This window comes from Lissotriton vulgaris, chromosome 3_1 (assembly GCF_964263255.1).
Source record: "Lissotriton vulgaris chromosome 3_1, aLisVul1.2, whole genome shotgun sequence".
NCBI classification, from domain to species: Eukaryota; Metazoa; Chordata; class Amphibia; order Caudata; family Salamandridae; genus Lissotriton; species Lissotriton vulgaris.
The window spans coordinates 1,036,853,628-1,036,867,917 of NC_141689.1; the positions used below are offsets into that span (position 1 = coordinate 1,036,853,628).

Below are 14,290 nucleotides of genomic sequence, written 5' to 3' on the forward strand. Positions count from 1 at the left end.
TGGGAGGGCAATCACAAATGTCTGTATCCAGTTTCCTCCTGTACAAACCTTCCTACCTCTGTAGTGGTAGCAGCCGTGTTGTGCTTGGTGGGAGGCTTAATTACTTTTTGATACAACTGTATCTTTGAGATCTATATGGGAATAACTGTTTACACAACAATGTTCTCCATTTCCATGTGCACGTATAAGTATTGAGGGTCTTTTTGGAAAACCTCAGAAGGTGCAGTCCCCAGCAAGTCAGTCTTGGGTTTATCCCTTGAGAGGAAGTGATTTCTAAAGCAGTCTCTTTTTCTGTAACTTTACCTGCTACGTTTGCAGTGCGCAAATGCCAGGGACGAAAATCTCTTTTGAAACTTTATTGTATGCTTTGTTTTTTGTTTCCTTGATCCTACTACGTAAGTATGCGTCCAAGAAATGTTACTCTAGTCGTCATTCTTGTTGCATTGCTCCTATCCCATGACCCAACATTATAGCGTATGTAGCAGCTTTTGTTACCATCAACAAAGGTCTTTCTGAGACTAAAGATCATCACAGAACCAACCAAGAGGTACTGTTTTTTTAACCCAGTCATCACATTCGCAAAAGAGATGACTCACTTAAGAAGATATTCATGTAGGAGATTAGGGACATACAACAAGGCATTACCATGGACCCCAGAAATTGCCCTCAGTCATCTTTCCAGTAAGTGAAAGGGATATGTTTTTAATCCTCAGAAGAAGAGTACCTTTAAATTCCTCCAGATAGACACCGTTCACATATTTTATATACTTTGCACTCTCCACCTTGCATTTTCCACTTATGTTGCCGTTTTAGTGTTTGCACTAGCAGTTCAGGAACATGCTGATTTGCTCTCTGCTTTAAATAGTTCACTCAGTACGCAAGTCTTGCCAAGGCTTCTGAAACTTTATATTCTGACTCGTTACTGAAAAATTTCAGTCTGAACAATGTGTGCCCCACTGCAGGCTTTCCTTGATATTCTATAAACAGAAAAAAAGACAGGTTTTAATTTGCTTAAGAATTTTGATTTTGACTTTCTAATGCACTCTCCGATTGGTTTCTTCCTAAGGCTTAGTCAGCACTTGGCACCTTTGGAAGGCCAGTGAAGGTGCTTTTCATTTCTGAACCTGCTAGGCTATTCTATGATTTTCACTTCTTTTTTTAACCTTTTTATGTATAACATTTTGATAAATCGTCATATTAAGCGCCATCACATTTGCACCTTTATCACACATTTTTACACATGAGGATACAGAAAAAACATTCTGTACATAACTTAACCAGCCCTCTCTTTGTTACGACAGATCACCCGGCAAGTAACGGGCTCATACATCCTTGTTCATCTGTGTCTGAATTGTACATTCAATGAAACATTTTCATTGCAGTTACTACATAGACGCTGGGTCTGCCCTATAACCTGATACTCTTTAGGTATGTGTTAAAAGGCAGCCAGCCGGCATCAAATGTATGAACTTCATCACGTTGGATAACTGATAATGTCTCAGTTGCGTAGATAGTCCAGATCATGCTTCACGGCATATGTTATGGTGGGGCAGTCTGTTGTTTCCGAACCTCTGCCATTGCAAGCCTGGACGCCAGTATAAATGTAAAATCAATTTAACAGTCGGGGTAGTCGATGGTTAGATGCTGTGTACGATTCCCCCACCACCCTGCAGGTTGCAGAGCAGCACCGCTTGGTGCTGTTGGGGCAGTGTGAACCCCACTATATTCCTAATATGAAATACAATTTATTTCCAATACATATGGGAATGCTCACCAGTCCACCACAGATGAAAAAAGGCTACTGCTTTCACCACAATTCTTCCAGCATGTCTCGGGGCTATAGAACATGGCATGGGAAGTACTGGGAGACAAATTTCATCTAGTGAATAGTTTGTACTCATTTTCCGTGTGTTGTACACGTATAAATGATTTAGCTGCTCCATGCAATTTTTTATCCCAGGTGTCCACCGCTATCGCTACCCCTAGATCACTGTCCCATTGAAGTGCATAATTATGCCTGGGCTTCAGTTGTAAGTCACTTACGTGGCACTGAAGCCAGGCAATCCCTTTTCGGATTTGTTTATTCAAGAACACGGCATCCAGTGATTGTTATTCTCTACCTGTCAACTCTCCCACATTATGGAATTACGTCCAGTGTAGAAGTTGTGCGTTGGAAGTCATTCTCTCCCTTTAGTGTAGGCGATCGCTACTTTCTTCCCTGGTGTTAAGCTATCTCCTGAAAATAGATCTCCTGATGAAGCTGACAGCTGTCATTCCATACTTTAAATCTTGGGTCTGTGACTCCTGTCTTAGTCTTCACTTCTGTGGATCTTTACCCTTTTTGACTACCTTCCCTTGGAAGTCGCTCTAGGATATTTTTTAGTTATTTGGAGATCAAGAACAGTAGGTGAAGAAGGCCACTTTTGTGTAATTTCTCTCCAATGTTGACAACAGCTTTCCTGGGGTCCCCTTCCTGCTGTGATCCCCTCTTGCTCTTTAATGTTTACGAGAAACCACACTCTCCATCATCCCTAGGCAGATGGCACTCCGATCCCGAATCGCAAGCAGCTTTGCCTGACTGTCCTAAATCTATCTCTTTGTAGGTGAAGCATGAAAGATGATGAGTCATATAAAACTTCCCGTGCTGAGACGGAGCTCTCTTTGTTGGAACCACATAGTCTTTTTTTAAACACCTTCTGATCAAGATCTGTGCAAGTAATGTTCTTCATTGGCGAAAAACATCTTTTGCTAAACGTTTGCTGTTGATGTTAATCCTTACATAAACTCCAGACCGGGCCCGGGTACGAGGATCCACATCCTTTATGCATACTCGGTCTCTTTAGTCTTATTGAGCAACATCAGCTCATGCTTGACTCTATAGTAAATTATCAACCTAGTTGTGGCAACACTTTCTATATTAATCAGTGACCCATGAACTACAGTTGCCTTCGTGTGTACAAAATGCATCCATATGCTTTAACTTTTTTCCTCAAGCTCTTCAGAATCAGGCCCAGAATAATCTATTTTGATTTTGCTGCACTGGTCCCAGTTGAAGGTTTAGTTTCCAGCATCTAATCTGTTACATGTCCTTGGCCCAGCTTTGTCTCCAGATGCACATTTGCTGGTGGTCTCTCCTCTAGGTACTCAGGCCAGGCTCCACAAGGTTGAGATTCCCTCCTTTTGAAGTTCCACCGACTCTCCCCCAGAGGACAGCTGGAGCGTGCAGCTTTCTTTTCTCCCATTCTTGCTCAAGCACTGGGTCTCTTCATGTTTCCAATTGAAAATATCCACTCAGATCACGTAAAGCACGTGACCTTTGGGTAGGCACACACTGTTTTGTTGTAGTTATTGTAACTTGTACTAAGAGGAACCTCGACTTTTCGCTGAAATCATTCGCCTGTATAATTTGTCTCGATTCGTCTGATGCTGCTTGGACATGCTTAGCCGGATCAGGGAAATGTAACGAGGAGACTCGACATAGAATGTTCCTTATTCTTGGGGATGATGGACGGAGAAGCCCTCTGCCGCCCTCTAGTGTACAAGTTAGGTCGTTCTTCTCGCTCAATTACTCCTATGTTCAGCGTTTTCCCTATGGGAAATATCCTAAATACTGTTAACTGCGCACAATATTCCTTCTTCTAGTTTGCAAAGTTTGTTCCCAAATAATACCTTTCATAGTTGACGCTCATTTTCTTGATTTCAGAAGAACGATAGACTGACTGGGTCATTTCTGTCAGATTTTAACCTTTGACCTGCAAGGTACAGACATTTAGCTCTGCTGCACGTGCTTTACCATACACAGCCTTCATGGCACCTGCAATATCGCAGCTTACTGGTTAGCCTGGATGCAACAAGTTTTTTAAGGAAAAAAGACAGCTCCTTAGTCAGTTGCTCACTGTGCCATGGAACCAAGGAGCGCTTCACTGATGACCCACAAATAGGCCAAAACCTGCTTGCGGTTGCCTGTACTCGCGTCCGGAGGACACGTGGCCTGGCAATTCGGGCTGAACTGTTTCTATTGGGGAAAGGCCAGTGGCCTGATATAGAGCTTTGTGACAGAGTAACCCATCCACCAAGATCTACGTCAGGCCCGTCTAATTTGTATATATCGCCTCTGTCGAGAAGGACAGTGAGCAACAATAAGGACTAGTATGCAGTCTTAAGTAATTACAGGATGTTAAGGTTAATGCAGGCATTATGCCTATCTTTTTTGGTTTCCGAGTAACCGGCCTTAAGTGCGGCCAGTTTGTCTCATCATGGTTCTCTTGCTCACCTTCCCATTGGAGTCAAGGTGCACCTTACGGATGACTCTCAAATAGGCCATTATGCTCTTGGGCTGCTTGTGTTCCTATCTGGAGGGGACCTAGACTTGCATTCTGCACTGCACTGTTATTTAGGAGCAGGACTAAGTCGGAGTTGCATAAGGCTGGTCTCTGTATAAAAGGCACAGCAGGCCCAAAAAAAGGATGGACTGAAATGTACGATTCATTTGATGGCCATCTATCACTTTATTCTTTTTTTGGTGTGGATCTCATGGCATGGCAGTTTACTCTCCTTAACGTCCTCAACCTCAATCCCATTCCCTTTCCCTTTCCTCTCACTTAGTTTTTGTTGAAATCTACCCCTGAAACACAAACCCCATACCTTCTAAACGAAAGCGATTGCTGTTTTGTTTTCCGCCGCTGCCTCACTGCAAGTCCTATGCTTTGGCCACTCCACCTTTCCGGTAGACACAGCAACCAGCATCATTGTTTTATCATTCTGCCAGCTATGACCAGTCAAGAATGTTGAGGTAAAAGTACTGTATGGAGAGTGGGCAGGCTGTTACTTCTAGGACGAAAAATATGTAATCAAAGTAATCTAAATTACAGATAAGTTATCTAAGCATTTCATCTCGAAACATCAAAGTTCATTTTTTCATTGACCAGTTGGTTCTGTAGGTAGCTCTCGATCCCACTGTGCACAAACGTTCAAGTCATTTGAAGCAGGGTTTCACTTGATCTAAATAAAACATATTTCTTTGTTCATCTTTTTCTTTGAGCTAGTAAAATATTTGTGCCATAGCCACACAGTTCCAAAGGCCACCAAACAAAATGTCCATTCCACACTTAAAAAAGAAAGTCACTGAAGCGAGGTTTGCAAATCCAGTTTAGAAGCGTGAATTACATTGTGACCATCTACATATACAGAGCAGTATTTCCTTTTTTTTGAGTCTCATTAATCCGATGGGTTGGATGTCAAAATATTGAGGTCCGTTATATCGAGTTACACATATATCAACTCCATAATATTAACTGCTGTACAAATTGTCTAGTTACAAATAGAGTGGGTTTAGAGCTACTTTTGGTAACCCTATGTCTGCCTACTTTTTCAATAAGCTGGTAGTCAATTTGTGGAGTCAATATAAGTACGGGTTGAGATTAAAAACTCAGTATTTTGGTAGAACATCAGTACAACATTTTAAAGGACTTTCGTGCCAAGGCTGGCCGGTTTCCACACTTCCCATGGAGCTTGTAAGAGTGGGCATAGAAGACCATGTTACAGTTCTCAAGTAGAGACGCAGACGTTGTCTTTTGGCCCTTGTACAGTGGGCATTATTCGATTATTGAAGACTGTCCTAGAAGAAGATTGTAAAGGATAGCTGAAGAGAGCATCATTTTTCAAGGGATAATTTGGCTGTTTCCTGGATTCTAATTAAAGTTTTGGGAAAGTCCTCGAATGTAGAAGGAGAACTGATGGACTTTTTGTGTTTTGAATGGGGATACAATGTCCTTCTTAACCCATTTAATTTAATACTACCTGTCTTTGGCATTTGAGACAAAAGCAGGGATAGCTCCTCTGTAGTCATGGATACGTTTGTTATTATATTGCACATATTTCAGAAGATAATATTACTCTCTTTCACCCATCCCTACACAAAATAGACATTGCACATGGAGCAGATGTCCAACCTTCACTAAAATATTGAACAGGAGCAGTATGGGTTGCAGAGTTGAAAGCTTCCCTGGCACAGAACGTGTTCACACAAATGGATAACCTGCAGTATCCACAGTTGTTGCAATAAAAGTGGAAATAATTACACACGTTTTTTTTTTATTATAATGCATACTCAGCGTACATTTAATATATCTGTTGAACACAATAGAGCAGGCTACATCCGGAATGATTTAAATTAAATAGGATATTCCTTTATGACTAGTGCACTTAGACCATTTCATTGTTTAAGGTAGGTTTACTCTGCTCTCCAAGTACAATTGAACAAAAGTGAATTATTGAATGTGTTTATTACCATGATTGTGAAATGAATGCATATATGGATGTAATACACCGTGATGTTTGTCGTAGGCAGACATTTTTAGTTTTCGCCTGCACAGCGCTGTGCTAGTAAAATCTTTAGTATTAAATAGATCTTAAAATTGGCTTACATTCTGCCCCCTTTCTTTCATTGCTTTTTATTGGTCCCTGTGCTTGCAACTTTCCTCCGTTTCTATTGGCGGTAGCAAAGCTTCCTGTTTCCTCATGTTGTTACACTTGTTTGCTTGCCTTATCAGTTTCCCACTGCTGAAGTACTATTTCCGTGCACTTTGGGGCACTTTTTAGGTCGAGGATCGTAGGCTGCGCTAGCGCAGTTCGGTCCGAAGATTTAATGTTTCTTAGTTAGGGGGCTTGAACCCGCCCCTCTTCTCCATTGGCTGGCCTCGTAAATGCTGGCCAGCCATTGGAGTAGAGGGGCGTCACTCCCTTTGAGCCCCGTCTTTTCTAGATTCGGGGGCGTGTTTTTTGTGTTATTTTTCACGGTGACGTCATCTGTCACTCAACAAAAACACGCCCCCCAGTCTGAAAAGGACGGGGCTTAGCTTAAAAAAATGTTGATCGCTTGTTCAGGTGTTTACTCAGTCTAGTAGTGAGACTCATGCACACTCCCTTGGCACCCCTTTCCACTTCCCTTGCCCTTCCATGTATTGGTAACCCACATGCTACTGAAACATACCATGTTGCCGCGCCCACGCACAGCCATATAACCCAGAGCAGGCTTCTACAGTACACAAAATCCTACCGATGACTGTCCCAAGCCGTTAAATAGCCCATTATGCACATGCACCAACAACTAGCATCCTCCCATGCCCTCTCCCTCCTCACCAGGACCGTAGAACTTGCGGCCCTTGGTCACGCGAACACCTTCCCGTTAACAGCCAGTAGGATGCGGCGCTCTCCCGGTGGGGCAGAAGACCCTTCCCCTCCGACGTCGTCCTCTCCGCAGGGCATACCCCTGTATTGCTGCAGCTGCTGTAGAGTAAAGTCCCGGTATTTCATGCGAGATAGGGCGGGGTCCTTCCCCCTCAGTGCCCTCGCCTGGGCCATCCCGCTGGCCGCTCCAGTGCCGCCACAATCGCCAGGCGCCAAACACCAGCAAACCGGGCTAAGCCACGTTCACCAGCACCCCGTCCACCAGCATTGGCCCCACCCCCTCCTCTTCAACAGGCGGTAGCGGCTCACCTCCCAGCTCAGCCGCCAATGCAGCAGCAGCCTCCTCCGCTGCACCCGCCATCTCCGTCGCACACACCAGGTAGACACGCAGACCCGAGCCCGCGCAAGACCCACTGCGCAGCTCCCCAACAGCCGACGATCCAGCACAGGCGCCCTAGAGCTGGGGAGGCCGTGCGCAGGCTCAGCACGCTCTCAAGGAGGGCGTGGGGAGTCTGGTCCAGCGATCCAGGAGGCGCAAGCCGTCGTCTAGCTCCACTCAATTAGCACAGAAAGTGTGAGATGTTCAAAACCAACGTGCAGTATATGTATATGTATAGGCTTGGCCTACCTCCGGCATGAAGCAAGTGGCTCCAGGGGCAGTGCGGAGCCGAACAAGCCATCTGGTCCAATTCCCACCGCCCCGACCTGCATTGAGGAGGCGGACGCTCCAACCAGCGCTGTAGAGCTGCAGAGAGGTAAGCACTACTACCCCTGTCACCACACTATTCAACAGTCATTTCAACAATCAGTAATTTCGCGTACAAGGGGACGCTGCATGCACAGACTCCTGCCATATTTGAAGCACAGCCCTAGGGCAAGTATGCCCTACCTGCACAGCTGTGGTATTAACATCTCTACCACACGGGAGGCATAAGGGCCTGGCACACGGGGCTCCGGGGGGGAAGAGGTGGGGGTTTCTAAGCGCTGCCATGTGGACTCTCCCTGTGTGCTGTGCTGGTCTCCTGCTTCACGTGCCTGGGGTTGTTTTGCCCTATGTAGGCAGCCGCCGGCTCTGAGGGTCCATCACGTCTCGGCGGGCAGTCTATTGTAACAGTAGAGTTGTGTTTTGTTCCACAAAGCCCATGTACAAGATAAGGGTCGGGTACAATTCACCCCGCTTTAGAGGGCACAGTAGCCCCATCAGTCGGAGTCTGTGCATCGCAGAGGGGATGCTGTTTCAGTGTCTGTCATGTGAGGTAACCTGTAGGCTGGCAGACCTGGCTTTGGTTTTACTCCAGCAAATCGGGGAGGGGTATGAGGGGGGTTGTGGGAGGGAGTCTCTGCTCTCCAGGGCCGGCTTCTTCTCCGTCATGCCGGCCCAGCTGCCGCTGTTCCCAGCGCCTTATCGGGCATTCCTGCTCATGTGACCTTGAGCACCGGCCCCCCTCAGCCACCGCTCCTCTGCTCCTGCCCTTTCCCATCACTGCCCCTGATCGCAGCTGCGTGCCATGCTGCGCTCTCTGCGCTCGAGGAGCTGATCGGCGCTTTACAGTGACCAATGCTAGCTGACCAGGGCTCTGGCTCTTTTATTCTTCGTCTGGCCATCAGCATCACTGTTACGCCGGAAGTGCTACAACGCCACTCAAAGCGCATGAACACTAGACAGGCATTGTTTAATCTATAAAAGAGGCTCGGGTTATTGTTAATTATTTATACGAGCGCTGGACGAAGCAGAAGAGATGAACTGAAGATGCTCCGGTCTCCGTGCAGTCGGTAGAGGGCCCACAGATAACTAGTAAGAGTGAGCCCATGTAACCTGTCCCGAGAGCGCCCCTCTCCTTATTCTGTCTGCCTCGCCCCTCTAAGCGCTGTGACTCAAGACGTGGTCAGCACGGCACTCTGTTCACTCGCGTGTGACGCAAAAGCGCTTCTCTCGTGAGTTCACGTCAAGTTAAGCCAAGCACTCGCATTCCATAACGCTGTGGTGCTCCCATTGGTGCTAGCATAAGGAAACACCACCCACGTGCAGCGTTGACTTCTGTGGTCCAATTGGCCTCACCATTCCACTCTTTAACCACACGTACCCAGGCCTATTGGAAGCGGCCTTAACAAATGTCCGAGATATGATGAAGACCGAGGCCTGTGTGTGTGTGTGGGGGGCTCTGTGTGTGTGTGTGGGGGGGCTCTGTGTGTGTGTGTGGGGGGGGGCTCTGTGTGTGTGTGGGGGGCTCTGTGTGTGTGTGTGTGTGTGGGGCTCTGTGTGTGTGTGTGGGGGGGCTGGGGCTGTGTGTGTGTGTGTGGGGGTGGGGGGGGCTCTGTGTGTGTGTGTGTGTGTGTGTGTGTGTAGGGCTCTGTGTGTGTGTAGGGCTCTGTGTGTGTGTAGGGCTCTGTGTGTGTGGGGGGGGCTCTGTGTATGTGGGGCTCTGTGTGTGTGTGTGTGGGGGGGCTCTGTGTGTGTGGGGGGGGGGGACTCTGTGTGTGTCTGGGGGGCTCTGTGTGTGTGTGGGGGGGGCTCTTTGTGTGTGGGGAGGCTCTGTGTGTGTGTGGGGGGGGGGGGGGGGCTCTGTGTGTGTGTGGGGGGAGGCTCTGTGTGTGTGTGGGGAGGCTCTGTGTGTGTGGGGAGGCTCTGTGTTTGGGGAGGCTCTGTGTGTGTGGGGGGCTCTGTGTGTGTGGGGGGGCTCTGTGTGTGTGTGGGTGCAAATGCAGTAGGTCTCGCATATGCAAGCGATTAAGCTATTGGCAATATAAATGACAATGCCATTTATTTATGATTTTTAAAAAAAAAGAAATGTCATGAGCAATGCCAATAGCTCTACCTTTAATAATGCCGAGACCATTGCATTGTAAATGCTTGTTTTAAATGTCTTCCCTGCACTGCCCTTGCGCCGTGCTTGTTTACCTAATCTCCCCTGCACAGCGGAAATCATTCTCCCCCCCTGGCTGCACACATTTTAAGCGTGCACATCACCTTCGTTTTTTTGCTCTCATTTATTATTACATGAGGCTTGGAACGCCTCGTGCTCCAAGCCTCGGTTTCAGCCCTGAACCCCACCCTCCACAAAGTCTCAAAGTTTATTTTTTATTTTGCAGTGGCACAGATCATAACTTTCACATTCGCTACAGGTATGATGACACTCCAAACTCCACAGATATTCAAAGGAAGCTCACTAATACACTAACTTGGACGATGCTGAGGAAACAGTACTCCGCATTTGCACTCATCTCATACGCAGTTTTAGTGTTTTCTCTGCAGCTCAGTTTTTCTTTTCTTTTATTGCTCCAAGCCTCACATTCTTCCATGAGCCCCGCTCTCCGCAAAAACCTCAAAGTTTATTTTTTATTTTGTGCTCTCAGTGACACAGACTATATGGCTTTCACGTTCGCTACAGGTAAGATGCCTTTTGCAGTTTAGCACTGCTTTTTCTATTGCTTGCATTACAATTGTGCTTAACATCAGAACCAGCAGATTTCTTTAAACATGCTCCTTGTGTGCATGGATGAGCAGATGGGTTGTGGAGTAGAGAATGGGTCAGGACATTTTGTACATTTAGAGCTATGATCCCGTGGATTGTCTTGCTTATCATGAAAATACCAATTATTTAAATGTATAGCTGTGTTTCATCCTTCCATGTGGAGGTACAGGTGTGAAATGAGGACACAATCGCAGGTTTTGTTGCAGAGCCTTCTCACTTACATATTAGTCTCGTATGGTAAGGAGTCCTGTTCCATAATTATCCTCTGCTTGCCATTGTTTGTGGCATGTGAGAGTCAGGAACCCCGAGCTCCAGGCTTTTGTTAAGCAGACCACTTGAAGGTCTTTTATTAATTTGTTCCTTCTGTTAATTTAAGGATCAGGTTTATATGTATTAACTTTTTGTTAAGCAGACTGCCTGAATGCATATGCCTAGAATATTCGGGTGAAAGTAGGTATCTTGGGTAGGAATGTCCACATGTTCCCCAGATCCGGAAAATGCTTCCTGCTCATTTGGAATGAGCACACGATCGGCCTGTCCTTGTAGAGGCATAAAAGTTAAATAGTTTTAAATACGGGACAGATAGTTGAAGCCTGTTAAATTGTGAACACTTCTCAAGCATCCAACATGTTTCTGTCTAGGGTTGCACAGTATGCGTGTGGGCATTATGTGCCAGTAAGACTTTGTTAAATCTTTTTTTAGGTCTCAATAAAGAGGGAGAGAGTTGGCCCTCAGAGCCCCCCATCTACAAGCAGGCCCTCACTGCTCATGAAAGCATATTAGGCTTTTTGTTTGTTAATTGTATCATTGTCTCCTGAATGGATCGAGACTTAGTTGCAGTGTAAAGCGATCACTGCTTGTGTGTTTTTGTTAATTGCCCAATGTGCAGTGCTTTTTATTAATCACAGGCAGAATCGATGCTTTACCAATGCTTGTTTCTAACTAGCACTCTCCGTATGCTTTAGGGTTGCCATCTTCATCCAGTTATCTAGGCACCACATTGCAGTCCTGGATTCTCATTTGACAACCTGCTACAATTAACGTAGCATAACGTTACATTACATGCGTTCTGGGAGTTGTAGGCATGAGTTGTTTCCATTCAACCATTTGGACTGACACATTTGATTACAATGACTTGCAAGCGAAAATCCCAGGACAGCTAATATAGTGCCATAAACGACGTGGAGCTGGTGGCAAATCTAGTCTGCATGTGTGGCCATGGTCTGCTTACAATCCTTCTGTATGCATCGCTGAAGCAGTCCGATCATTTTACATTGATTCTTTCGGGCACTTCTTGTTTGCTAGGTCTTGCCCTGGCCCCAGGCGTGTAGATATCTTTGGTGCAGAAGCGGTAGTGTCAGTGGAGCCCAGGACTGTGAGGAACCTACTACACACAAATTACAGCTATCTTTTACTATCCAGCCAGTGGGTGTGGGTGACATTTTCCTTGCTTGCAAAGCATCTTATGCCTCTGACTGATCTTGCATTCCCCGATCCAGTGCTGTATTCAGTTGTTCAAAGGGCCCACCAGAGGCACACCTTAAGGGTCCGGCAGCTGCTGTTGGATGTAAGTAATAGCTGACGATGCAGAGAGATTCTTCTGTCTGTGCTAAATGAAGCCATATGTGAAACACCAGGGAACATGTTTAGCTTCCAAATTAGGATTGCAGATTTAAGGTTTATTCCTACTATCTCCATTGATACAACACTTGTTTATGTTTCTACAGCAAAACAAACCTCCAAATCCACCAGCCTTCATTTTCATGATAGACGTGTCCTACAGTAACATCAAAAGCGGCCTTGTTCGGCTGATATGCGAAGAGCTGAAAACTCTGCTTGATAGACTTCCAAGGTAAAAAAAATGAATGGTGTCCCAGCCGATGTATGTCCATAATTTATTTTGTGCGTTCTTTTGTTTTCTGTGTTTTCTATAGTGCTGTATGCATCAATTTACAGCCACTTTATATCGCTCAATTTTGATGTTTTAAAAAATTTTTTTTTATCAGTTTTGGAAATTACTGAAAACTGCATAAATGCCTCCTCAGAGCACTAGATGAGTAAAGGAGATGAGGTGCAAGAACTCAAGGTACAAGCCTTGGTTGAAGTGTTCTGCTGATCCGCAGATAGTCCATGATTATCGACCACAGGCCAAATGGAATTTAAGTCCATAGCAAGCAAAGCAATCGTGAAAATATCAGCTGGAGGGAAAAGCCTTGCATTTAAAACCAGTTGGCAATGATCAGTCTTGGACATCTGACTGGTTTCGGGAAGGATCTGGTGATCAACAGAAGGCTATACTAGATCATTCAGAATCAGACCATTTGCTGAGCGAAATTGGTGTGCTTTAGTATTTTTCCTGAACTTCACAAAGTTCCTACTGAATCTCAGAGAGAGGGCTAAAGAGCTCAAGAAGACGGAGTCTTGTATTTGGATTGTTTTGCCACCAAATTGTTTGAGTTTGTATTGAAGTCTCACCAGTAGATTATGGAACCTATTTTCAGGCATCATAAACCAAAGGAGGGAATGATGAAAGGTTTAAGAGATCCTCATCAGTTCCCCACTTCATAACATAATTTAAAGGATAGGATTCCTTAATCCTGAATTTGAGTCAGCTCGACTCACAAGATCAGTCTGTCATTAGAACCTCGCTATGGAAACCCTCAAGGTTTTGTATAGGGATCTTCAACTACTTGATATCCAGGGGCATGCTTCATTTTAGGACCCCTCGCCCAGTCAGGCAATACTACTGGGTGGGCTCTACCATTTTTTCATAGGGCTTTTTATTGCAGTGAGAACCGAGATTGTGGTTAAAATGATCTAGGGTATAATCCAAAGAACAACAATACTTTATTGTTGGTTACCCTGGTAGCATTAAAAACCAAGATTGCAATACTTGTGCCTTGATGTGATGCTGGAAGGCAATTGAGTACCTCTGCATCTATGGTCTACATGTTACAGCTTAGAAATCTCACTTAAGGATTGGCTGGACTTTTTCAGGACCTCAAATCCCTAAACAATATTAAGTGTGAGATAAGCCCCCTACTTCAACTTCTGTGAGTTACACACCATGCACATATTCATGCCTTGGGTGACCCATTGATCACCCTAATCATGGTTTATTCAATGGTTTATTCAGTGCCCCATGGGTCGCACTGGGGGCCCCGCTCTGTAGTCACACATTCGTAAAGAGTTGCAGTCCACTGGGAAACCTACCAGAGCTAGCAGTGCTCTCCAATCAATGATTCACCCTACGAAAGTAAAAATGCATGAATGTGTGCATGGTGTGTTCTAACCCAGCAAGAAATTGCAGTTCGTCAAATGCTGAAGCGTGGGCAGTGTTGAAAGATGCAAAGGTGTTTCTGTGTTGGGAAATCCCAGTTATGCCTGCGGGATGAGATAATATTGCAGCTTCACAGTGGGTAAAAGATAGCATAGACCACTTAACATCTATTTAGATGCTAAATGAGATGGTACTGGTAGCCATATCTTTAAAGCAAACAAAAAAGAGGGCCCCTGAACAAACAAATACTAGGCAGAAAAAGCAAGGGAAAGAATGCAATAGAGCATAACGAGAAAACTGCCTGGTCTATGTAGTTGGCGGAATATCTTACCATAATCTAAGGATGCTT

The 14,290-nt window shown here is 45.4% G+C and overlaps 1 protein-coding gene across 1 annotated transcript in view; it reads left to right on the top strand.

Moving 5' to 3' along the window:
- Window positions 1-14,290, top strand: part of SEC24D (SEC24 homolog D, COPII component) — a 377,092-nt gene that overhangs the window by 249,310 nt on the left and 113,492 nt on the right. The window contains exon 11 of the mRNA XM_086961445.1: window positions 12,389-12,513. Coding sequence (XP_086817571.1) covers window positions 12,389-12,513 — 125 coding nt within the window. The remainder of the gene's footprint in view (window positions 1-12,388; window positions 12,514-14,290) is intronic.